The sequence below is a fragment of the Pelobates fuscus genome, chromosome 8 (assembly GCF_036172605.1).
Source record: "Pelobates fuscus isolate aPelFus1 chromosome 8, aPelFus1.pri, whole genome shotgun sequence".
Lineage (NCBI taxonomy): Eukaryota > Metazoa > Chordata > Amphibia > Anura > Pelobatidae > Pelobates > Pelobates fuscus.
Genome location: NC_086324.1, coordinates 8,678,127 through 8,702,663, shown reverse-complemented (window position 1 = coordinate 8,702,663; position 24,537 = coordinate 8,678,127). Strand labels below are relative to the sequence as shown.

The 24,537-nt window shown below is 53.3% G+C and overlaps 1 protein-coding gene across 1 annotated transcript; it reads left to right on the top strand.

Annotated features, from left to right (window-relative positions):
* Positions 1-10,912: 10,912 nt before the first annotated feature.
* Positions 10,913-21,407, top strand: NIFK (nucleolar protein interacting with the FHA domain of MKI67). Its single transcript, XM_063428533.1, has 6 exons — positions 10,913-11,047; positions 16,650-16,778; positions 17,488-17,596; positions 19,597-19,808; positions 20,649-20,705; positions 20,787-21,407. Exons 1-6 carry the CDS (start codon positions 10,940-10,942, stop codon positions 20,985-20,987), a joined length of 816 nt encoding a protein of 271 aa, XP_063284603.1. The 5' UTR covers positions 10,913-10,939; the 3' UTR covers positions 20,988-21,407.
* The last annotated feature ends 3,130 nt before the right edge of the window (positions 21,408-24,537 follow it).

Here is a 24,537-nt window from a genome sequence, read left to right as displayed (position 1 = left end):
CAGTCTGTAGGCGGTAGGTGGCGCTGTTTCCGGTGTATCACAGTCTGCAGGCGGCAGGTGGCGCTGTTTCCAGTGTATTACAGTCTGTAGGCGTTAGGTGGCGCTGTTTCCGGTGTATTACAGTCTGCAGGCGGCAGGTGGCGCTGTTTCCGGTGTATTACAGTCTGCAGGCGGCAGGTGGCGCTGTTTCCGGTGTATTGCAGTCTGCAGGCGGCAGGTGGCGCTGTTTCCGGTGTGTTACAGTCTGCAGGCGGTAGGTGGCGCTGTTTCCGGTGTATTACAGTCTGCAGGCGGTAGGTGGCGCTGTTTCTGGTGTATTACAGTCTGCAGGCGGTAGGTGGCGCTGTTTCCGGTGTATTACAGTCTGCAGGTGGCGCTGTTTCCGGTGTATTACAGTCTGCAGGCGGTAGGCGGCGCTGTTTCCGGTGTATTACAGTCTGCAGGCAGCAGGTGGCGCTGTTTCCGGTGTGTTACAGTCTGCAGGCTGTAGGCAGCGCTGTTTCCGGTGTATTACAGTCTGCAGGCTGTAGGCAGCGCTGTTTCCGGTGTATTAAAGTCTGCAGGCAGCAGGCGGCGATGTTTCCGGTGTGTTACAGTCTGCAGGCGGTAGGTGGCGCTGTTTCCGGTGTGTTACAGTCTGCAGGCGGTAGGTGGCGCTGTTTCCGGTGTATTACAGTCTGCAGGCGGTAGGCGGCGCTGTTTCCGGTGTATTACAGTCTGCAGTCGGCAGGTGGCGCTGTTTCCGGTGTGTTACAGTCTGCAGGCGGCAGGTGGCGCTGTTTCCGGTGTATTACAGTCTGCAGGCTGTAGGCAGCGCTGTTTCCGGTGTATTACAGTCTGCAGGCGGCAGGCGGCGATGTTTCCGGTGTGTTACAGTCTGCAGGCGGTAGGTGGCGCTGTTTCCGGTGTATTACAGTCTGCAGGCGGTAGGTGGCGCTGTTTCCGGTGTATTACAGTCTGCAGGCGGCAGGTGGCGCTGTTTCCGGTGTATTACAGTCTGCAGGCAGCAGGTGGCGCTGTTTCCGGTGTATTACAGTCTGCAGGCGGTAGGTGGCGCTGTTTCCGGTGTATTACAGTCTGCAGGCGGCAGGTGGCTCTGTTTCCGGTGTATTACAGTCTGCAGGCGGCAGGTGGCGCTGTTTCCGGTGTATTACAGTCTGCAGGCGTTAGGTGGCGCTGTTTCCGGTGTATTACAGTCTGCAGGCGGCAGGTGGCGCTGTTTCCGGTGTATTACAGTCTGCAGGCGGCAGGTGGCGCTGTTTCCGGTGTATTACAGTCTGCAGGCTGTAGGCAGCGCTGTTTCCGGTGTATTACAGTCTGCAGGCGGCAGGCGGCGCTGTTTCCGGTGTATTACAGTCTGCAGGCGGCAGGTGGCGCTGTTTCCGGTGTATTACAGTCTGCAGGCTGTAGGCAGCGCTGTTTCCGGTGTATTACAGTCTGCAGGCGGCAGGCGGCGATGTTTCCGGTGTGTTACAGTCTGCAGGCGGTAGGTGGTGCTGTTTCCGGTGTGTTACAGTCTGCAGGCGGTAGGTGGCGCTGTTTCCGGTGTATTACAGTCTGCAGGCGGTAGGCGGCGCTGTTTCCGGTGTATTACAGTCTGCAGGCGGCAGGTGGCGCTGTTTCCGGTGTGTTACAGTCTGCAGGCGGCAGGTGGCGCTGTTTCCGGTGTATTAGTCTGCAGGCTGTAGGCAGCGCTGTTTCCGGTGTATTACAGTCTGCAGGCGGCGATGTTTCCGGTGTGTTACAGTCTGCAGGCGGTAGGTGGCGCTGTTTCCGGTGTATTACAGTCTGCAGGCGGTAGGTGGCGCTGTTTCCGGTGTATTACAGTCTGCAGGCGGCAGGTGGCGCTGTTTCCGGTGTATTACAGTCTGCAGGCAGCAGGTGGCGCTGTTTCCAGTGTATTACAGTCTGCAGGCGGCGATGTTTCCGGTGTGTTACAGTCTGCAGGCGGTAGGTGGCGCTGTTTCCGGTGTATTACAGTCTGCAGGCGGCGATGTTTCCGGTGTGTTACAGTCTGCAGGCGGTAGGTGGCGCTGTTTCTGGTGTATTACAGTCTGCAGGCGGCAGGTGGCGCTGTTTCCGGTGTATTACAGTCTGCAGGCGGTAGGTGGCGCTGATTCCGGTGTATTACAGTCTGCAGGCGTTAGGTGGCGCTGTTTCCGGTGTATTACAGTCTGCAGGCGGCAGGTGGCGCTGTTTCCGGTGTATTACAGTCTGCAGGCGGCAGGTGGCGCTGTTTCCGGTGTATTACAGTCTGCAGGCTGTAGGCAGCGCTGTTTCCGGTGTATTACAGTCTGCAGGCGGCAGGCGGCGCTGTTTCCGGTGTATTACAGTCTGCAGGCGGCAGGTGGCGCTGTTTCCGGTGTATTACAGTCTGCAGGCTGTAGGCAGCGCTGTTTCCGGTGTATTACAGTCTGCAGGCGGCAGGCGGCGATGTTTCCGGTGTGTTACAGTCTGCAGGCGGTAGGTGGTGCTGTTTCCGGTGTGTTACAGTCTGCAGGCGGTAGGTGGCGCTGTTTCCGGTGTATTACAGTCTGCAGGCGGTAGGCGGCGCTGTTTCCGGTGTATTACAGTCTGCAGGCGGCAGGTGGCGCTGTTTCCGGTGTGTTACAGTCTGCAGGCGGCAGGTGGCGCTGTTTCCGGTGTATTAGTCTGCAGGCTGTAGGCAGCGCTGTTTCCGGTGTATTACAGTCTGCAGGCGGCGATGTTTCCGGTGTGTTACAGTCTGCAGGCGGTAGGTGGCGCTGTTTCCGGTGTATTACAGTCTGCAGGCGGTAGGTGGCGCTGTTTCCGGTGTATTACAGTCTGCAGGCGGCAGGTGGCGCTGTTTCCGGTGTATTACAGTCTGCAGGCAGCAGGTGGCGCTGTTTCCAGTGTATTACAGTCTGCAGGCGGCGATGTTTCCGGTGTGTTACAGTCTGCAGGCGGTAGGTGGCGCTGTTTCCGGTGTATTACAGTCTGCAGGCGGCGATGTTTCCGGTGTGTTACAGTCTGCAGGCGGTAGGTGGCGCTGTTTCTGGTGTATTACAGTCTGCAGGCGGCAGGTGGCGCTGTTTCCGGTGTATTACAGTCTGCAGGCGGTAGGTGGCGCTGATTCCGGTGTATTACAGTCTGCAGGCGGTAGGTGGCGCTGTTTCCGGTGTATTGCAGTCTGCAGGCGGCAGGTGGCGCTGTTTCCGGCGTATTACAGTCTGCAGGCGGCAGGTGGCGCTGTTTCCGGTGTATTACAGTCTGCAGGCGGTAGGTGGCATGTTTCCGGTGTATTACAGTCTGCAGGCGGCAGGTGGCGCTGTTTCCGGTGTATTGCAGGTGGCAGGTGGCGCTGTTTCCGGTGTATTACAGTCTGCAGGTGGCAGGTGGCGCTGTTTCTGGTGTATTACAGTCTGCAGGCGGCAGGTGGCGCTGTTTACGGGGTATTACAGTCTGCAGGCGGCAGGTGGCGCTGTTTCCGGTGTATTATAATCTGCAGGCGGCAGGTGGCGCTGTTTCCGGTGTATTACAATCTGCAGGCGGCAGGTGGCGCTGTTTCCGGTGTATTACAGTCTGCAGGCGGTAGGTGGCGCTGTTTCTGGTGTATTACAGTCTGCAGGCGGCAGGTGGCGCTGTTTCCGGGGTATTACAGTCTGCAGGCGGCAGGTGGAGCTGTTTCCGGTGTCTTACAGTCTGCAGGCGGTAGGTGGCGCTGTTTCCGGTGTCTTACAGTCTGCAGGCGGTAGGTGGCGCTGTTTCCGGTGTATTACAGTCTGCAGGCGGTAGGTGGCGCTGTTTCCGGTGTATTACAGTCTGCATGTGGTAGGTGGCGCTGTTTCTGGTGTATTACAGTCTGCAGGCGGTAGGTGGCACTGTTTCCGGTGTCTTACAGTCTGCAGGCGGTAGGTGGCATGTTTCCGGTGTATTACAGTCTGCAGGCAGCAGGTGGCGCTGTTTCCAGTGTGTTACAGTCTGCAGGCTGTAGGCAGCGCTGTTTCCGGTGTGTTACAGTCTGCAGGCTGTAGGCAGCGCTGTTTCCGGTGTATTACAGTCTGCAGGCGGCGATGTTTCCGGTGTGTTACAGTCTGCAGGCGGTAGGTGGCGCTGTTTCCGGTGTGTTACAGTCTGCAGGCGGTAGGTGGCGCTGTTTCCGGTGTATTACAGTCTGCAGGCGGTAGGCGGCGCTGTTTCCGGTGTATTACAGTCTGCAGGCGACAGGTGGCGCTGTTTCCGGTGTGTTACAGTCTGCAGGCGGCAGGTGGCGCTGTTTCCGGTGTATTACAGTCTGCAGGCTGTAGGCAGCGCTGTTTCCGGTGTATTACAGTCTGCAGGCGGCGATGTTTCCGGTGTGTTACAGTCTACAGGCAGTAGGTGGCGCTGTTTCCGGTGTATTACAGTCTGCAGGCGGTAGGTGGCGCTGTTTCCGGTGTATTACAGTCTGCAGGCGGCAGGTGGCGCTGTTTCCGGTGTATTACAGTCTGCAGGCAGCAGGTGGCGCTGTTTCCGGTGTATTACAGTCTGCAGGCGGCGATGTTTCCGGTGTGTTACAGTCTGCAGGCGGTAGGTGGCGCTGTTTCCGGTGTATTACAGTCTGCAGGCGGCAGGCGGCGATGTTTCCGGTGTGTTACAGTCTGCAGGCGGTAGGTGGCGCTGTTTCCGGTGTATTACAGTCTGCAGGCGGTAGGTGGCGCTGTTTCCGGTGTATTACAGTCTGCAGGCGGTAGGTGGCGCTGTTTTCGGTGTATTACAGTCTGCAGGCTGTAGGTGGCGCTGTTTCCGGTGTATTACAGTCTGCAGGCGGCAGGTGGCGCTGTTTCCGGTGTATTACAGTCTGCAGGCGGTAGGTGGCGCTGTTTCCGGTGTATTACAGTCTGCAGGCGGTAGGTGGCGCTGTTTCCAGTGTATTACAGTCTGCAGGCGGCAGGTGGCGCTGTTTCCGGTGTATTGCAGTCTGCAGGCGGCAGGTGGCGCTGTTTCCGGTGTATTACAGTCTGCAGGTGGTAGGTGGCGCTGTTTCCGGTGTATCACAGTCTGCAGGCGGCAGGTGGCGCTGTTTCCAGTGTATTACAGTCTGTAGGCGGTAGGTGGCGCTGTTTCCGGTGTATCACAGTCTGCAGGCGGCAGGTGGCGCTGTTTCCAGTGTATTACAGTCTGTAGGCGTTAGGTGGCGCTGTTTCCGGTGTATTACAGTCTGCAGGCGGCAGGTGGCGCTGTTTCCGGTGTATTACAGTCTGCAGGCGGCAGGTGGCGCTGTTTCCGGTGTATTGCAGTCTGCAGGCGGCAGGTGGCGCTGTTTCCGGTGTGTTACAGTCTGCAGGCGGTAGGTGGCGCTGTTTCCGGTGTATTACAGTCTGCAGGCGGTAGGTGGCGCTGTTTCCGGTGTATTACAGTCTGCAGGCGGTAGGTGGCGCTGTTTCCGGTGTATTAAAGTCTGCAGGTGGCGCTGTTTCCGGTGTATTACAGTCTGCAGGCGGTAGGCGGCGCTGTTTCCGGTGTATTACAGTCTGCAGGCAGCAGGTGGCGCTGTTTCCGGTGTGTTACAGTCTGCAGGCTGTAGGCAGCGCTGTTTCCGGTGTATTACAGTCTGCAGGCTGTAGGCAGCGCTGTTTCCGGTGTATTACAGTCTGCAGGCGGCAGGCGGCGATGTTTCCGGTGTGTTACAGTCTGCAGGCGGTAGGTGGCGCTGTTTCCGGTGTGTTACAGTCTGCAGGCGGTAGGTGGCGCTGTTTCCGGTGTATTACAGTCTGCAGGCGGTAGGCGGCGCATTTTCCGGTGTATTACAGTCTGCAGTCGGCAGGTGGCGCTGTTTCCGGTGTGTTACAGTCTGCAGGCGGCAGGTGGCGCTGTTTCCGGTGTATTACAGTCTGCAGGCTGTAGGCAGCGCTGTTTCCGGTGTATTACAGTCTGCAGGCGGCAGGCGGCGATGTTTCCGGTGTGTTACAGTCTGCAGGCGGTAGGTGGCGCTGTTTCCGGTGTATTACAGTCTGCAGGCGGTAGGTGGCGCTGTTTCCGGTGTATTACAGTCTGCAGGCGGCAGGTGGCGCTGTTTCCGGTGTATTACAGTCTGCAGGCAGCAGGTGGCGCTGTTTCCGGTGTATTACAGTCTGCAGGCGGTAGGTGGCGCTGTTTCCGGTGTATTACAGTCTGCAGGCGGCAGGTGGCTCTGTTTCCGGTGTATTACAGTCTGCAGGCGGCAGGTGGCGCTGTTTCCGGTGTATTACAGTCTGCAGGCGGTAGGTGGCGCTGTTTCCGGTGTATTACAGTCTGCAGGCGGCAGGTGGCTCTGTTTCCGGTGTATTACAGTCTGCAGGCGGTAGGTGGCGCTGTTTCCGGTGTATTACAGTCTGCAGGCGGCAGGTGGCTCTGTTTCCGGTGTATTACAGTCTGCAGGCGGTAGGTGGCGCTGTTTCCGGTGTATTACAGTCTGCAGGCGGCAGGTGGCGCTGTTTCCGGTGTCTTACAGTCTGCAGGCGGCAGGTGGCTCTGTTTCCGGGGTATTACAGTCTGCAGGCGGTAGGTGGCGCTGTTTCCGGTGTATTACAGTCTGCAGGCGGCAGGTGGCTCTGTTTCCGGTGTATTACAGTCTGCAGGCGGTAGGTGGCGCTGTTTCCGGTGTATTACAGTCTGCAGGCGGCAGGTGGCTCTGTTTCCGGGGTATTACAGTCTGCAGGCGGCAGGTGGCGCTGTTTCCGGGGTATTACAGTCTGCAGGCGGTAGGTGGCGCTGTTTCCGGTGTATTACAGTCTGCAGGCGGCAGGTGGCTCTGTTTCCGGTGTATTACAGTCTGCAGGCGGTAGGTGGTGCTGTTTCCGGTGTATTACAGTCTGCAGGCTGTAGGCGGCGCTGTTTCCGGTGTATTACAGTCTGCAGGCGGCAGGTGGCGCTGTTTCCGGGGTATTACAGTCTGCAGGCAGCAGGTGGTGCTGTTTCCGGTGTATTACAGTCTGCAGTTGGCAGGCGGCGATGTTTCCGGTGTGTTACAGTCTGCAGGCGGCAGGTGGCGCTGTTTCCGGTGTATTACAGTCTGCAGGCTGTAGGCGGCGCTGTTTCCGGTGTATTACAGTCTGCAGGCGGCAGGTGGCGCTGTTTCCGGTGTATTACAGTCTGCAGGCAGCAGGTGGTGCTGTTTCCGGTGTATTACAGTCTGCAGTTGGCAGGCGGCGCTGTTTCCGGTGTATTACAGTCTGCAGGCGGTAGGTGGCGCTGTTTCCGGTGTATTACAGTCTGCAGGCAGCAGGTGGTGCTGTTTCCGGTGTATTACAGTCTGCAGGCGGCGATGTTTCCGGTGTGTTACAGTCTGCAGGCCGCAGGTGGCGCTGTTTCCGGTGTATTACAGTCTGCAGGCGGCAGGTGGCGCTGTTTCCGGTGTATTACAGTCTGCAGGCGGTAGGTGGCGCTGTTTCCGGTGTATTACAGTCTGCAGGCGGCAGGTGGCGCTGTTTCCGGTGTATTACAGTCTGCAGGCTGTAGGTGGCGCTGTTTCCGGTGTATTACAGTCTGCAGGCGGCAGGTGGCGCTGTTTCCGGTGTATTACAGTCTGCAGGCGGCAGGTGGCGCTGTTTCCGGTGTATTACAGTCTGCAGACAGCAGGTGGCGCTGTTTCCGGTGTATTACAGTCTGCAGGCAGCAGGTGGCGCTGTTTCCGGTGTATTGCAGTCTGCAGGCGGCAGGTGGCGCTGTTTCCGGTGTATTACAGTCTGCAGGCGGTAGGTGGCGCTGTTTCCGGTGTATTACAGTCTGCAGGCGGTAGGTGGCGCTGTTTCCGGTGTATTACAGTCTGCAGGCTGTAGGTGGCGCTGTTTCCGGTGTATTACAGTCTGCAGGCGGCAGGTGGCGCTGTTTCCGGTGTATTACAGTCTGCAGGCGGCAGGTGGCGCTGTTTCCGGTGTATTGCAGTCTGCAGGCGGTAGGTGGCGCTGTTTCCAGTGTATTACAGTCTGCAGGCGGCAGGTGGCGCTGTTTCCGGTGTATTACAGTCTGCAGGCGGCAGGTGGCGCTGTTTCCGGTGTATTGCAGTCTGCAGGCGGCGCTGTTTCCGGTGTGTTACAGTCTGCAGGCTGTAGGCAGCGCTGTTTCCGGTGTATTACAGTCTGCAGGCTGTAGGCAGCGCTGTTTCCGGTGTATTACAGTCTGCAGGCGGCAGGCGGCGATGTTTCCGGTGTGTTACAGTCTGCAGGCGGTAGGTGGCGCTGTTTCCGGTGTGTTACAGTCTGCAGGCGGTAGGTGGCGCTGTTTCCGGTGTATTACAGTCTGCAGACGGTAGGCGGCGCTGTTTCCGGTGTATTACAGTCTGCAGTCGGCAGGTGGCGCTGTTTCCGGTGTGTTACAGTCTGCAGGCGGCAGGTGGCGCTGTTTCCGGTGTATTACAGTCTGCAGGCTGTAGGCAGCGCTGTTTCCGGTGTATTACAGTCTGCAGGCGGCAGGCGGCGATGTTTCCGGTGTGTTACAGTCTGCAGGCGGTAGGTGGCGCTGTTTCCGGTGTATTACAGTCTGCAGGCGGTAGGTGGCGCTGTTTCCGGTGTATTACAGTCTGCAGGTGGCGCTGTTTCCGGTGTATTACAGTCTGCAGGCAGCAGGTGGCGCTGTTTCCGGTGTATTACAGTCTGCAGGCGGTAGGTGGCGCTGTTTCCGGTGCATTACAGTCTGCAGGCGGCAGGTGGCTCTGTTTCCGGTGTATTACAGTCTGCAGGCGGCAGGTGGCGCTGTTTCCGGTGTATTACAGTCTGCAGGCGGTAGGTGGCGCTGTTTCCGGTGAATTACAGTCTGCAGGCGGCAGGTGGCTCTGTTTCCGGTGTATTACAGTCTGCAGGCGGTAGGTGGCGCTGTTTCCGGTGTATTACAGTCTGCAGGCGGCAGGTGGCTCTGTTTCCGGTGTATTACAGTCTGCAGGCGGTAGGTGGCGCTGTTTCCGGTGTATTACAGTCTGCAGGCGGCAGGTGGCGCTGTTTCCGGTGTCTTACAGTCTGCAGGCGGCAGGTGGCTCTGTTTCCGGGGTATTACAGTCTGCAGGCGGTAGGTGGCGCTGTTTCCGCTGTATTACAGTCTGCAGGCGGCAGGTGGCTCTGTTTCCGGTGTATTACAGTCTGCAGGCGGTAGGTGGCGCTGTTTCCGGTGTATTACAGTCTGCAGGCGGTAGGTGGCGCTGTTTCCGGTGTATTACAGTCTGCAGGCGGCAGGTGGCTCTGTTTCCGGTGTATTACAGTCTGCAGGCGGCAGGTGGCGCTGTTTCCGGTGTATTACAGTCTGCAGGCGGCAGGTGGCTCTGTTTCCGGGGTATTACAGTCTGCAGGCGGCAGGTGGCGCTGTTTCCGGGGTATTACAGTCTGCAGGCGGTAGGTGGCGCTGTTTCCGGTGTATTACAGTCTGCAGGCGGCAGGTGGCTCTGTTTCCGGTGTATTACAGTCTGCAGGCAGCAGGTGGTGCTGTTTCCGGTGTATTACAGTCTGCAGGCGGTAGGTGGTGCTGTTTCCGGTGTATTGCAGTCTGCAGTTGGCAGGCGGCGCTGTTTCCGGTGTATTACAGTCTGCAGGCGGTAGGTGGTGCTGTTTCCGGTGTATTACAGTCTGCAGGCCGCAGGTGGCGCTGTTTCCGGTGTATTACAGTCTGCAGGCGGTAGGTGGCGCTGTTTCCGGTGTATTACAGTCTGCAGGCGGCAGGTGGCGCTGTTTCCGGTGTATTACAGTCTGCAGGCGGCAGGTGGCGCTGTTTCCGGTGTATTACAGTCTGCAGGCAGCAGGTGGTGCTGTTTCCGGTGTATTACAGTCTGCAGGCGGTAGGTGGTGCTGTTTCCGGTGTATTGCAGTCTGCAGTTGGCAGGCGGCGCTGTTTCCGGTGTATTACAGTCTGCAGGCCGCAGGTGGCGCTGTTTCCGGTGTATTACAGTCTGCAGGCGGTAGGTGGCGCTGTTTCCGGTGTATTACAGTCTGCAGGCGGCAGGTGGCGCTGTTTCCGGTGTATTACAGTCTGCAGGCGGCAGGTGGCGCTGTTTCCGGTGTATTACAGTCTGCAGGCGGCAGGTGGCGCTGTTTCCGGTGTATTACAGTCTGCAGGCAGCAGGTGGTGCTGTTTCCGGTGTATTACAGTCTGCAGGCGGTAGGTGGTGCTGTTTCCGGTGTATTGCAGTCTGCAGTTGGCAGGCGGCGCTGTTTCCGGTGTATTACAGTCTGCAGGCGGTAGGTGGTGCTGTTTCCGGTGTATTACAGTCTGCAGGCCGCAGGTGGCGCTGTTTCCGGTGTATTACAGTCTGCAGGCGGTAGGTGGCGCTGTTTCCGGTGTATTACAGTCTGCAGGCGGCAGGTGGCGCTGTTTCCGGTGTATTACAGTCTGCAGGCGGCAGGTGGCGCTGTTTCCGGTGTATTACAGTCTGCAGGCGGCAGGTGGCGCTGTTTCCGGTGTATTACAGTCTGCAGGCAGCAGGTGGCGCTGTTTCCGGTGTATTGCAGTCTGCAGGCGGCAGGTGGCGCTGTTTCCGGTGTATTACAGTCTGCAGGCGGTAGGTGGCGCTGTTTCCGGTGTATTACAGTCTGCAGGCGGTAGGTGGCGCTGTTTCCGGTGTATTACAGTCTGCAGGCTGTAGGTGGCGCTGTTTCCGGTGTATTACAGTCTGCAGGCGGCAGGTGGCGCTGTTTCCGGTGTATTACAGTCTGCAGGCGGCAGGTGGCGCTGTTTCCGGTGTATTGCAGTCTGCAGGCGGCAGGTGGCGCTGTTTCCGGTGTATTACAGTCTGTAGGCGGCAGGTGGCGCTGTTTCCGGTGTATTACAGTCTGCAGGCGGCAGGTGGCGCTGTTTCCGGTGTATTGCAGTCTGCAGGCGGCAGGTGGCGCTGTTTCCGGTGTATTACAGTCTGTAGGCGGCAGGTGGCGCTGTTTCCGGTGTATTACAGTCTGCAGGCGGCGCTGTTTCCGGTGTATTGCAGGCGGCAGGTGGCGCTGTTTCCGGTTAGTTCCACGTGGTCCCCGCACGCAGTGAGATGAATATGGCGGACGGTGCGGATGTCGTGGCCCCTCTCCTGTCTCTGGAGCCCGAACTGCAGGAGGATTTCAAGCGGAAAGTGCAGAATATTCGGCAGAAATCGAAGGTACCATCCCTGTCCGCATCAATAATATGTACCCCAATAATCACCCCCTCCTCACTGTCCGCGTTACCCCGTGTAGCCCCCTCCTCACTGTCAGTGTTACCCCGTGTAGCCCCCTCCTCACTGTCAGTGTTACCCCGTGTAGCCCCCTCCTCACTGTCAGCGTTACCCGTGTGCCCCCTCCTCACTGTCAGTGTTACCCCGTGTAGCCCCCTCCTCACTGTCAGTGTTACCCGTGTGCCCCCTCCTCACTGTCAGTGTTACCCCGTGTGCCCCCCCTCCTCACTGTCAGTGTTACCCCGTGTAGCCCCCTCCTCACTGTCAGTGTTACCCCGTGTGCCCCCTCCTCACTGTCAGTGTTACCCCGTGTGCCCCCTCCTCACTGTCAGTGTTACCCCGTGTAGCCCCCTCCTCACTGTCAGCGTTACCCCGTGTAGCCCCCTCCTCACTTTCAGTGTTACCCCGTGTAGCCCCCTCCTCACTGTCAGTGGTACCCCGTGTAGCCCCCTCCTCACTGTCAGTGTTACCCCGTGTGCCCCCTCCTCACTGTCAGTGTTACCCCGTGTGCCCCCTCCTCACTGTCAGTGTTACCCCGTGTAGCCCCCTCCTCACTGTCAGCGTTACCCCGTGTAGCCCCCTCCTCACTTTCAGTGTTACCCCGTGTAGCCCCCTCCTCACTGTCAGTGGTACCCCGTGTAGCCCCCTCCTCACTGTCAGTGTTACCCCGTGTAGCCCCCTCCTCACTGTCAGTGTTACCCCGTGTAGCCCCCTCCTCACTGTCAGTGTTACCCGTGTGCCCCCTCCTCACTGTCAGTGTTACCCGTGTGCCCCCCTCCTCACTGTCAGCGTTACCCCGTGTAGCCCCCTCCTCACTGTCAGTGTTACCCGTGTGCCCCCTCCTCACTGTCAGTGTTACCCCGTGTAGCCCCCTCCTCACTGTCAGTGTTACCCGTGTGCCCCCTCCTCACTGTCAGTGTTACCCCGTGTAGCCCCCTCCTCACTGTCAGTGTTACCCCGTGTAGCCCCCCTCCTCACTGTCAGTGTTACCCCGTGTAGCCCCCTCCTCGCTGTCAGTGTTACCCCGTGCAGCCCCCTCCTCGCTGTCAGTGTTACCCCGTGTAGCCCCCTCCTCACTGTCAGTGTTACCCCGTGTAGCCCCCTCCTCGCTGTCAGTGTTACCCCGTGTAGCCCCCTCCTCGCTGTCAGTGTTACCCCGTGTGCCCCCTCCTCACTGTCAGTGTTACCCCGTGTAGCCCCCCTCCTCACTGTCAGTGGTACCCCGTGTAGCCCCCTCCTCACTGTCAGTGGTACCCCGTGTAGCCCCCTCCTCACTGTCAGTGTTACCCCGTGTGCCCCCTCCTCGCTGTCAGTGTTACCCCGTGTGCCCCCTCCTCGCTGTCAGTGTTACCCCGTGTGCCCCCTCCTCACTGTCAGTGTTACCCCGTGTGCCCCCCCTCCTCACTGTCAGTGTTACCCCGTGTAGCCCCCTCCTCGCTGTCAGTGTTACCCCGTGTAGCCCCCGCCTCGCTGTCAGTGTTACCCCGTGTACCCCCTCGTCACTGTCAGTGTTACCCCGTGTAGCCCCCTCCTCACTTTCAGCGTTACCCCGTGTAGCCCCCTCGTCACTGTCAGCGTTACCCCGTGTAGCCCCCTCGTCACTGTCAGCGTTACCCCGTGTAGCCCCCTCGTCACTGTCAGCGTTACCCCGTGTAGCCCCCTCGTCACTGTCAGCGTTACCCCGTGTAGCCCCCTCGTCACTGTCAGCGTTACCCCGTGTAGCCCCCTCGTCACTGTCAGCGTTACCCCGTGTAGCCCCCTCGTCGCTGTCAGCGTTACCCCGTGTAGCCCCCTCGTCGCTGTCAGCGTTACCCCGTGTAGCCCCCTCGTCGCTGTCAGCGTTACCCCGTGTAGCCCCCTCGTCGCTGTCAGCGTTACCCCGTGTAGCCCCCTCGTCGCTGTCAGCGTTACCCCGTGTAGCCCCCTCGTCGCTGTCAGCGTTACCCCGTGTAGCCCCCTCGTCGCTGTCAGCGTTACCCCGTGTAGCCCCCTCGTCGCTGTCAGCGTTACCCCGTGTAGCCCCCTCGTCGCTGTCAGCGTTACCCCGTGTAGCCCCCTCGTCGCTGTCAGCGTTACCCCGTGTAGCCCCCTCGTCGCTGTCAGCGTTACCCCGTGTAGCCCCCTCGTCGCTGTCAGCGTTACCCCGTGTAGCCCCCTCGTCGCTGTCAGCGTTACCCCGTGTAGCCCCCTCGTCGCTGTCAGCGTTACCCCGTGTAGCCCCCTCGTCGCTGTCAGCGTTACCCCGTGTAGCCCCCTCGTCGCTGTCAGCGTTACCCCGTGTAGCCCCCTCGTCGCTGTCAGCGTTACCCCGTGTAGCCCCCTCGTCGCTGTCAGCGTTACCCCGTGTAGCCCCCTCGTCGCTGTCAGCGTTACCCCGTGTAGCCCCCTCGTCGCTGTCAGCGTTACCCCGTGTAGCCCCCTCGTCGCTGTCAGCGTTACCCCGTGTAGCCCCCTCGTCGCTGTCAGCGTTACCCCGTGTAGCCCCCTCGTCGCTGTCAGCGTTACCCCGTGTAGCCCCCTCGTCGCTGTCAGCGTTACCCCGTGTAGCCCCCTCGTCGCTGTCAGCGTTACCCCGTGTAGCCCCCTCGTCGCTGTCAGCGTTACCCCGTGTAGCCCCCTCGTCGCTGTCAGCGTTACCCCGTGTAGCCCCCTCGTCGCTGTCAGCGTTACCCCGTGTAGCCCCCTCGTCGCTGTCAGCGTTACCCCGTGTAGCCCCCTCGTCGCTGTCAGCGTTACCCCGTGTAGCCCCCTCGTCGCTGTCAGCGTTACCCCGTGTAGCCCCCTCGTCGCTGTCAGCGTTACCCCGTGTAGCCCCCTCGTCGCTGTCAGCGTTACCCCGTGTAGCCCCCTCGTCGCTGTCAGCGTTACCCCGTGTAGCCCCCTCGTCACTGTCAGCGTTACCCCGTGTAGCCCCCTCGTCACTGTCAGCGTTACCCCGTGTAGCCCCCTCGTCACTGTCAGCGTTACCCCGTGTAGCCCCCTCGTCACTGTCAGCGTTACCCCGTGTAGCCCCCTCGTCACTGTCAGCGTTACCCCGTGTAGCCCCCTCGTCACTGTCAGCGTTACCCCGTGTAGCCCCCTCGTCACTGTCAGCGTTACCCCGTGTAGCCCCCTCGTCACTGTCAGCGTTACCCCGTGTAGCCCCCTCGTCACTGTCAGCGTTACCCCGTGTAGCCCCCTCGTCACTGTCAGCGTTACCCCGTGTAGCCCCCTCGTCACTGTCAGCGTTACCCCGTGTAGCCCCCTCGTCACTGTCAGCGTTACCCCGTGTAGCCCCCTCGTCACTGTCAGCGTTACCCCGTGTAGCCCCCTCGTCACTGTCAGCGTTACCCCGTGTAGCCCCCTCGTCACTGTCAGCGTTACCCCGTGTAGCCCCCTCGTCACTGTCAGCGTTACCCCGTGTAGCCCCCTCGTCACTGTCAGCGTTACCCCGTGTAGCCCCCTCGTCACTGTCAGCGTTACCCCGTGTAGCCCCCTCGTCACTGTCAGCGTTACCCCGTGTTGCCCCCTCGTCACTGTCAGCGTTACCCCGTGTAGCCCCCTCGTCACTGTCAGCGTTACCCCGTGTAGCCCCCTCGTCACTGTCAGCGTTACCCCGTGTAGCCCCCTCGTCACTGTCAGCGTTACCTCGTATGCCCCCCTCGTCACTGTCAGCGTTACCCCGTGTAGCCCCCTCGTCACTGTCAGCGTTACCCCGTGTAGCCCCCTCGTCACTGTCAGCGTTACCCCGTGTAGCCCCTCGTCACTGTCAGCGTTACCCCGTGTAGCCCCCTCGTCACTGTCAGCGTTACCCCGTGTAGCCCCCTCGTCACTGTCAGCGTTACCCCGTGTAGCCCCCTCGTCACTGTCAGCGTTACCCCGTGTAGCCCCCTCGTCACTGTCAGCGTTACCCCGTGTAGCCCCCTCGTCACTGTCAGCGTTACCCCGTGTAGCCCCCTCGTCACTGTCAGCGTTACCCCGTGTAGCCCCCTCGTCACTGTCAGCGTTACCCCGTGTAGCCCCCTCGTCACTGTCAGCGTTACCCCGTGTAGCCCCCTCGTCACTGTCAGCGTTACCCCGTGTAGCCCCCTCGTCACTGTCAGCGTTACCCCGTGTAGCCCCCTCGTCACTGTCAGCGTTACCCCGTGTAGCCCCCTCGTCACTGTCAGCGTTACCCCGTGTAGCCCCCTCGTCACTGTCAGCGTTACCCCGTGTAGCCCCCTCGTCACTGTCAGCGTTACCTCGTGTGCCCCCCTCGTCACTGTCAGCGTTACCTCGTGTGCCCCCCTCGTCACTGTCAGCGTTACCTCGTGTGCCCCCCTCGTCACTGTCAGCGTTACCTCGTGTGCCCCCCTCGTCACTGTCAGCGTTACCTCGTGTGCCCCCCTCGTCACTGTCAGCGTTACCTCGTGTGCCCCCCTCGTCACTGTCAGCGTTACCTCGTGTGCCCCCCTCGTCACTGTCAGCGTTACCTCGTGTGCCCCCCTCGTCACTGTCAGCGTTACCTCGTGTGCCCCCCTCGTCACTGTCAGCGTTACCTCGTGTGCCCCCCTCGTCACTGTCAGCGTTACCTCGTGTAGCCCCCTCCTCACTGTCAGCGTTACCCCGTGTAGCCCCCTCCTCACTGTCAGCGTTACCCCGTGTAGCCCCCTCCTCACTGTCAGCGTTACCCCGTGTAGCCCCCTCCTCACTGTCAGCGTTACCCCGTGTAGCCCCCTCCTCACTGTCAGCGTTACCCCGTGTAGCCCCCTCCTCACTGTCAGCGTTACCCCGTGTAGCCCCCTCCTCACTGTCAGCGTTACCCCGTGTAGCCCCCTCCTCACTGTCAGCGTTACCCCGTGTAGCCCCCTCCTCACTGTCAGCGTTACCCCGTGTAGCCCCCTCCTCACTGTCAGCGTTACCCCGTGTAGCCCCCTCCTCACTGTCAGCGTTACCCCGTGTAGCCCCCTCCTCACTGTCAGCGTTACCCCGTGTAGCCCCCTCCTCACTGTCAGCGTTACCCCGTGTACCCACCCTCCTTACTGCCCCTTGTTTACTGTGAGATACTCTTTCTGCCCAATTACTATATATCGCTCCTTTTTGCTAGTGTTGTCAGTTCCCTGTATGTGTGGACACAGTACTTGCAGAGTTGAATTCTTTATACTGCAAGTTTACACATTTCACATATTGACATTAACACATATAAGTGCCAACCTGGCCCGGCGTCACTGTTTCTATACACGTTACTGTTTCTTATTCCCACTGTCGGTATCACAGACGATGTCTGCCCTTTGCTGTATGCTTGCGTTTCTAGCTTATTCCATGTTATACTGCATGCCAGACCCCAAACGCTCACTCTCATCACACTGATTCATGCACCCTCTAATAATTTGCAGTTTCAGTTTAATACCATAAGACTCTGCCTGCTGTAACATCTTTATTGCATCATTAAATGTGTGTCCATTATAACGCGTGTTGGACGCCTGTTTTAAACACTAAATTTACTAAATGTTTTGTTAATGACTTAATTAGGATTAATAGTCTCCTCTGCAGCTAAACGCATGGCTCCTGGCTTTCTCCCATCTTACAGGTGGAATCGATCACCCCTGGAGTCATTTATCTCGGCCATATTCCCAAAATTCTCCATGAGCCGCAGCTCAGGGAATATTTCGATCAGTTTGGCACAGTCACACGATTACGCCTCTCCCGCAGTAAGAAGGTATGTCAATTCATTTTAGAAGTTATGTCATTCACTGCATATATGGTGCGTTGTGTTTTGTAGTCTCTAACTGCACAAAGCGGTCTACAACTGCAGCAACTTCAGGGAGAGAAAAGTATAGTTTTATTTAAAGGGACAGAGCTTCATGTATACACCAACACAACTTAATTAAAGGGACCCTATATTCAACAAAACAACTTTAGCTTAAAGGACCACTATAGGCACCCACCGCTTCAGCTCAATGGCTGCATAAGCAAAGTGATTTAACTTGTAAATGGCTGAGAATTGAGCAGTGAGACTGCAGGGACATGATCTATACACCAAAACTGCTTCATTAAGATAAACCTGTTTTGGCAACTATAGTGTCCCTTTAAGCCAAGTTTCATTTTTGCTTATTGTCCCTTTGACTTGTCACCTTTTGTGACAAACGTGCACTGAGCAAGAACACAAGCCAAACGATGCAATCAGTAATCTGTTGATATAAACACGTGAGATCATATTATTTTTTTGTAAAATTCTCCAGCGATGGATTAGATGTTTGTCGTTGAGCCCAGTTATTGAGTTTGCTGTCTTTTTTATGCATATAATTTGTACAGAATGTCCTGTGCTTCAGATTGAAGGTAGGTTTGTCTGTTGGAGACTGTAAGTGGTCGGTGCACTCTGCTGAGCTGAAAACACTGTTAATGGTATTGACGGCCTTTCATTTCAGACCGGAGGAAGCAAAGGATACGGTTTTGTGGAATTTGAATGTGATGAAGTTGCTAAAATTGTTGCAAGTACGATGAACAATTACCTGTTTTGTGAACGACTTTTAAAATGTAAGTATTTTTTCACTTGTACATTTTCTTAAATTCGCAAGTGTTTCTGGCTGAAATTGTACGGCTATATATAGACATAGATATATTGCAAAATAAGAACGGTGCATTATAAGTAGTATAAAGGGGCACACTAAATGCCAGTAGTAACTGCAGCCTAAATCATTGGGGATTTCTTCCATTTTCAATAAATACTTAGACCTGCTGTAACCAGGCTGCTATGGATGTTTCACATTGCGGTCAGACATTTGTGGATATAGCTCAGCCGTTAGGTTGATTACGAAGTCAAACTGTTAAGTCTTCAGAGTATTGGTTGGAATTCCATCAGATATCACTTGCCTGATCTGTAATGCAAAGCGATTTTCCCCATCATCCAAGTTTATTTGGTTTTTAATTTGGAATCTAGATTTCTGTTTAATGTTTAAAGGAACCCTAACCCTATAGGGTCAGGAAGGAACACAAATGTGCATGATGTAAAATGTGTAAAACCATGATTTACTCCCCTGCCACCCCCTCTCTCCCCCCCCCCCCCCCCGCCCCTCCTGCTAAATACAGTAAAATACCAGCTTCTAGCAGGCCCTGCCCCGGCTGACAGAATAGGAAAGCATTGGATTGGCTGAGATTGTCAATTCTGATGATCTGGTGAAGCCACTCTGACCTATCAGCAATCTCCTCATAGAGATGCATTGAATCATTGCATCTCTTTGGAATATGTTCAGCGTCTCCATGCACTATGCTGGTGTGACCCACGAAGGTCCTCTAGCAGCTGTCTGACTGCCACTGGAGGTGTCTCGAGGCAGCAATGAAAACAGCAGTGTATACAACAAAAAGGCCTGCAGGGACAGGCTATAGACACCAAAACAACTGCATTCAGCTGTGTGCCGTGCACCAAGCTGTATTTGTTCTGGTAACTATAATGTCCCTTTAAATTCTAGATAGATTTTGCCACCGACACTCAAGCACACAAGGAATCGCAGCGTAGTGAAATGCTTTTGTGTATCTGGGATCTGTCAATTTCAGTGGAAATAGGCACTTTCATAAGTCCGTGCCAAAACACTGGTGAGGCTTGCTTCTGGTTTCGTTACCTCCACAAAGCTAATGGAATTGGCACGACTATCTTCACTTCTCAATCAGCTCTCCTGCAGCTATTTACTAAGTAGTGGGAAAATACCGTATTTACTTAAATCTAATGTGCACCTTTTAAAAAAATATATATATATATTTAATAATAATTTTCCAAAATTTGAATGCGCATTACATGCGAGGCAAAATTCGAAATTGTCCTGCCGGCTGCATTCTGGCGAATTCAAACAGGAAAATTGGTGGATAGGGAGGAGGGATGGATAGTGTTCATTTTTTTTATTTTTGTGTTATACAAACAGTGTATATGTATGTATATATGTGTGTGTGTGTGTGTGTGTGTATGTATGTATATATGTATGTATATGTATGTATATGTATGTATATATATACATACATACACAATGTTTGTACACACAAACTGGGCTTAGGAGGGGGGCGGGCATAGACAGCGTGCTGAGCTGTCAGTCAGCTCGCAAACACGCATGCCGCTCTATGAAGAATGTGATTGGTGCAGCGCGAAGCCACGCATGCACATCAGATCGCTATGACGCTTCTCCCAGAGAAAAGGAGTGCGCGGCCTGCCGAGGATCTTGGCGCTGGAACGGAAAAAAGTTTAGATTATCACTCAAAAAAAAAAAAATTTTAAGGGGAAATTAATATAAAAGCAAGGAAGTAGGCTAGGGGACCTGTCTTTCTTGCTTTTTATATTTTGACTATAGTGCTCCTTTAATTGGTTTTATACAGTTGTAACATCCTGATTCGCCATTAATCTCTGGGTAATGCATCTGACACTCGCAGTGACGTAATGAAGACACTTTATTCTTTACATAAACGTAGGATTTTATTTATCCCTTCCCTGCTTTATTGGACTTTGATTTTTCTTTCAAGTTTCATGTGGGCTTTTTAAATTTTGTTACTAGGTGAATTCATACCACCCGAGAAAGTCCCCCCCAGGCTGTTTATAGGAAGTGAAACGATCTTTAAGAAGCCTTCACTACCAGCCGTCACACGCTACAACCGGAAATGGAGCCTTGAGGAGCAAACCAAAATGGAGTCCAGGTTATTGGAAAAGGAGACGCGACTGAGGAAACGTTTAGCGCAGAAGGGCATAGACTACGACTTCCCAGGATTTGTATGTTTGGATTTTTTTTATTATGTGATTGTTTTGTTTATGTGGCTCTATTTCTGCATGTATGCAACCAAAGGAAAGATAACTATTCTGTCCAAAAAAGTTAAATAAAATTCAGGTAATGAAATCCTATATTTCTTACCCCCACTTAGAGGAAATCCTTCCTTTTGTCCAGCTGTCCTTATTCATGTGAAACAGTAAATATGCAAACTGCATGCTTCATCCTGGTTCTAGCAGAGCCTGGAGAATTTTCCGCTTTCCCATATTATGCTGTGATCCATTGGAATTCTTCGTTTCCCGATAGAGAGCAGACAGTCAGGGCGCTACTTGTGTCCAAGTGAGGAATGATGGCAAAGCTGCCTAGAGTCTTGATGAGAATAGAGAATTGTGTGTTGTGCCAGCAGGATTGTCACGGATCAAAAAGAAGCCATTTCTACCTCAAATTGCTTTTTCTCTAGGCCTTGTGTAAATAATTCCTGTTCCCCGGCATTTTGTATACGGCATGCCTAGACATGTTTTATTGTGACCTCTGCATACATCGCTTTATGCAATCATTAGAAACTGATTTGGTCAGAAAATATGGGGCAGTTTATTCCCTCCTGCATGCTGTTAGTGGCTTCCTACAATCTGGAACAAGAGGCCATGTGCTTCTTGGCTGCACTGCACAAATAACATTGTCTACCGACACAGTGATTCCAAGGAAGGGCCCCCTGCACCGGTCAATCTCTGACTCATTGTGAGAGAGATCTTTCTCAATCCAGTCTTGGAATTGCTTTTCTCATTTCTGAATACATTTTTTAATAAATGGCAAGTTTCATACTTTACTCACGTTTTATTTTGCAGGCTGCGCAGAAGAAGCAGAATCTGGACCGGACGTTGGACCTTTCTGTAAATAGTCAGGTAAGTAAATACCACTCTATCCGTTACGGAACTGGCAGACCTCTGCTTGTCGCAGTACTAAGTGCCTTTATTTACATTTAGGACGCCACGCCTGTGTGTACTCCCTCCATCTTAGAGAGAAGGAAGTCTGTGCGATTGGAGAATGAGGATCAAAGTGAAGATGACGAAATCGTGCTAAAGATGCCGCAAACTAAATCATTGCCACAAAAGAAAACAAAACCAAAACTGGCAAAACCGGAGAAAAAAATGAAGATCAAGAAAAAGAAAGTCCCCAAAAATTAGTGTTATCGAGTATTAACCATTGACTAACACCTTGAACAGACTGATCTGTACAGCCAATTCCTTGTGCATCGTCATATTCCCCCCATTACAGCCCATCGCTCTTCCTTCTACACCGGCTTTCATGGCAGCCGGTACTGAACCCCAAATTAATCCAGTTCACGCATTGTGCTCATTGTATTGATTCGTGGGTGCCTTCATCTGATCACCGGATACTATAAACTCTGCGTTTGGGAAATAGAACTTGGGATACAGTGAATCTATTAGGAAAGCTATTAACCTTTCTCGTCTATTTTTAGCTCGAATTATGCGATCGCTGCGGTGATCTCTGTACAATATATACATTCTAATAAAGAAAATGTATATCTTTTGTGTTGCAGGGAAATATGCTTAACCATGTAAAGCCGTGATTCCTCTGATCTGTTTGTAAAATGAACATAAATTCCTCCTGGAAATTACTTTGATGTGAATCTAATTATTTTTATGCATTCCATTCCTATATCTCTAATCCACCCATCCTCCCCTATTACTCTCCCAATGTCTGGTGTTTTTGTTTCTTTCAGATCAGACACAAGCAAAACATTTTTTTTGTGTGTTTGTCCTAAATAACGTCCATTCACCCAGGATTTCAAAAGTCAATCTGGAAAGTCAAGTTGTGTTTTGAAGTGTGCATGTTACAGTAATGGTTATATGAACATTATATATTTTTAGCAACAGTCTGCCTAAAATTGGTGAGAGTTAGACTCTCTGGCTTGGTTGACCTTTCATATTTGGATGCTATGCTGGTAGTGGGGCTGAATTAATGACAGAAACCTGGGTGCGTAATCCCCCTTTCCCCGGTAGGGTGGGATATGTGGCAGTTTGCTGTCGCAATGTATAAGAATAAGACCTAAACCTGCAATGGATTAATCGGTCACACGGCCACAAATACACAGTGGGTTAGCGAAGGTTATTAAAAGGCTTTGATATGAACTTTACCTAATTGAGAGTTTAAGAGAGCAGTGAGCGTTGACGAGAGCGCAGTAAACAGACCATAATCACCGCACAAACCTTTGTAATTTATTTTGTCTTGTTGCTACCTTGTGTGTGTGTTTTTGTGTTGTGGTATTCTGCCTTTATCCTGCTCTTAGTATATTTCATTCCTTGGTAAATCATACCGGAAGAACCCCCAGCCCCAGTCTGTACTTTCTGCTAATGGATTATGTCATTACATCAAGCTTAGAATTTTCATTTACCATCACAGACGTATGTCCTTGGCCAAATAACACATTACCAGCCTTTACTGATTGGATTAAATATTATGATCAAATTAATGATTTATACATTTAAAAAAAAAATGGTGGAAAAAGATTTAAGAGATTAAATAATACATAGTTAAATGTGTGCATGTTTTCATTGGGGTCTATCTGTTAAACAGCGATGTATTTTTGGGGCAGTTGCGCCTCCTTTTGCGCTCGTTTTGTCAGTATCCAAATGACAGTCTGGAATATCACTGTTTGGCGGGCTTTGCAATCTAACTAGGGAGAAAGAGTCGACATTCTATTCTGTAATGAGGGACACTGTGCACACCATAACCACTTTAGTTTAATCAGAGGATGGGAGAGTGTATCCCAGTATTTTGGAGATGGTAGCGGCCTGCGTCCTCCCAGGGGCTAGTTGGGGTTTTAACGCAGTGTATCCCTAATCGAAGGCTAGTTTCACAGTGACTGCTTTGGGGTTCTGGCAGTGATATTATTTGCAGTGTTACAGCTCAATGTTAGCTGTGTAAAGTAACACACCTGAAGAAAATAATTAGTTCCAATTCATTTGGTTATTGTATTTATATTGATGTATCTATTTTCCATATTTTATTTTGGATGTTTACTGTTACCCTGCTTTTAGGATCCACTCTGTCCAGTATGGATAGGAAGTTCATACCGAGTGCAGCAGAGGGCGCCACAGTTATAAGATTTTGAATGGTGACCGCCTTGGTAGCTTTCCTGCCCCCTGCTGTGCAGAACATGCCATACCATGAAGTAGGACATTGGGATTTCATGCTTTGTTAGTAAATAATTGAAGATAAAACCCTATAGATAATGTTTTAATCCCCTGTATTGAGGTACCGTGTTATAGATATACAGTTTGATGGGAGGGATTTTCTGTTATGTTGGCTCTGAACAAGGAGCTGTGATGTGAAGCTTAGTTAATGATTTCATTTACTTTTATTGGTTCACGAGTGGAGGGTTTTGGAAGAGTACACATACATACACTGTTTGGGATATTTATATTATCTGCATCTGAGTAGATAAAGGAATGTTTTGTGGTAAAACTGATGAAAGAGAGTCTGGGATAGCGATGTTAGTACACTCATACAGATACATAGTTATTGTAGAATCTGTTCAGGTATATACCCACTCCAGCTGATTTAAAGGGGCATTATAGGCACTCAGACTTAATCTCCGTGACGTGGCCTGGCTGCCATTTCGTCCTTGTTTTAACCCTGTGAATGCAAAAATTGCTTACATTGTTTAATTGCCTATAGTGTATAAAAATCCTTCAGCCAGATGGTTTCATAGAGACCACGCATGTGCACCAGCCTCTCGATATCTGACACGCAGGTGCGGATACCTGTCCTCTCAGGATGATAGGTTGAGTATGCAACTTTTTTTTTCCCCTCTCTCTACAGATGGGGCCGCAGACCCGATCGCCTACCAGGGCACTATAGCGTTACATATACGCATTGGTATTCCCAATTGCAAAGTGTTCTTTAAAAAAAGAAAAAAAAACCTCCAGACTCCTAAAGCAGTTTAGCATGATGAAGTGCTTTGTGTGAAGTGTGGCATTTTGTGTAAATTAACCCCGTTACACTCCTAGCTGTCAATCTGACATCGTGTCCTGTTACTTCCTGGATGGGTTAGCTCAGTGAAGATCAACTCAAGAGACCGCAACTGCCCGGAGCCCTTGCCTTGTGAAGACTTCTCATTAAGCTGCATTGGCTGCAAAGGCAGAAGAGATCTGCAGCTTTTGTAAGCTGTTTTATGATATACCTCTAATGAAAAAAATCGAACACAATGGCAGGCAGAACTCTCACTGCATGGAGGCCACATCATCTAACTAGAGGGAAATATTAGATTGTAGTTTGCAATTAGGGCCACTCTAAGCACCATAACTACTACACACCGTACTGTTCCCATATTTGAAAGGTTTAAATTGCTACATGTGACTGACTGCTCCTTTGTCACCTTATCACAACCTACATGACAAGTCACCACTCAGAGCTTGGAATATGTTGTAATCTCAGTAAAGGAGAGTAAGTGCGTTGATTGGTTTATTGATCACAGAACTAGTATGAAAACTGTCCACATACCCAGTAGAACTATCTGAATTACTCTAGTGCAAGCTTACCCAAACTTTGGCCAAACAGATGTTGCTGAACTACAACTCCCATGATTCTCAGTCTATCTATTTCATTCATGGGAGTTGTAGTTCAGCAACATCTGTTTGGCCGGAGTTTGGGGAAGCCTGCTCTAGTGGCACTGGACTTATTTTGATGATGAAGATAAATTATTCCATT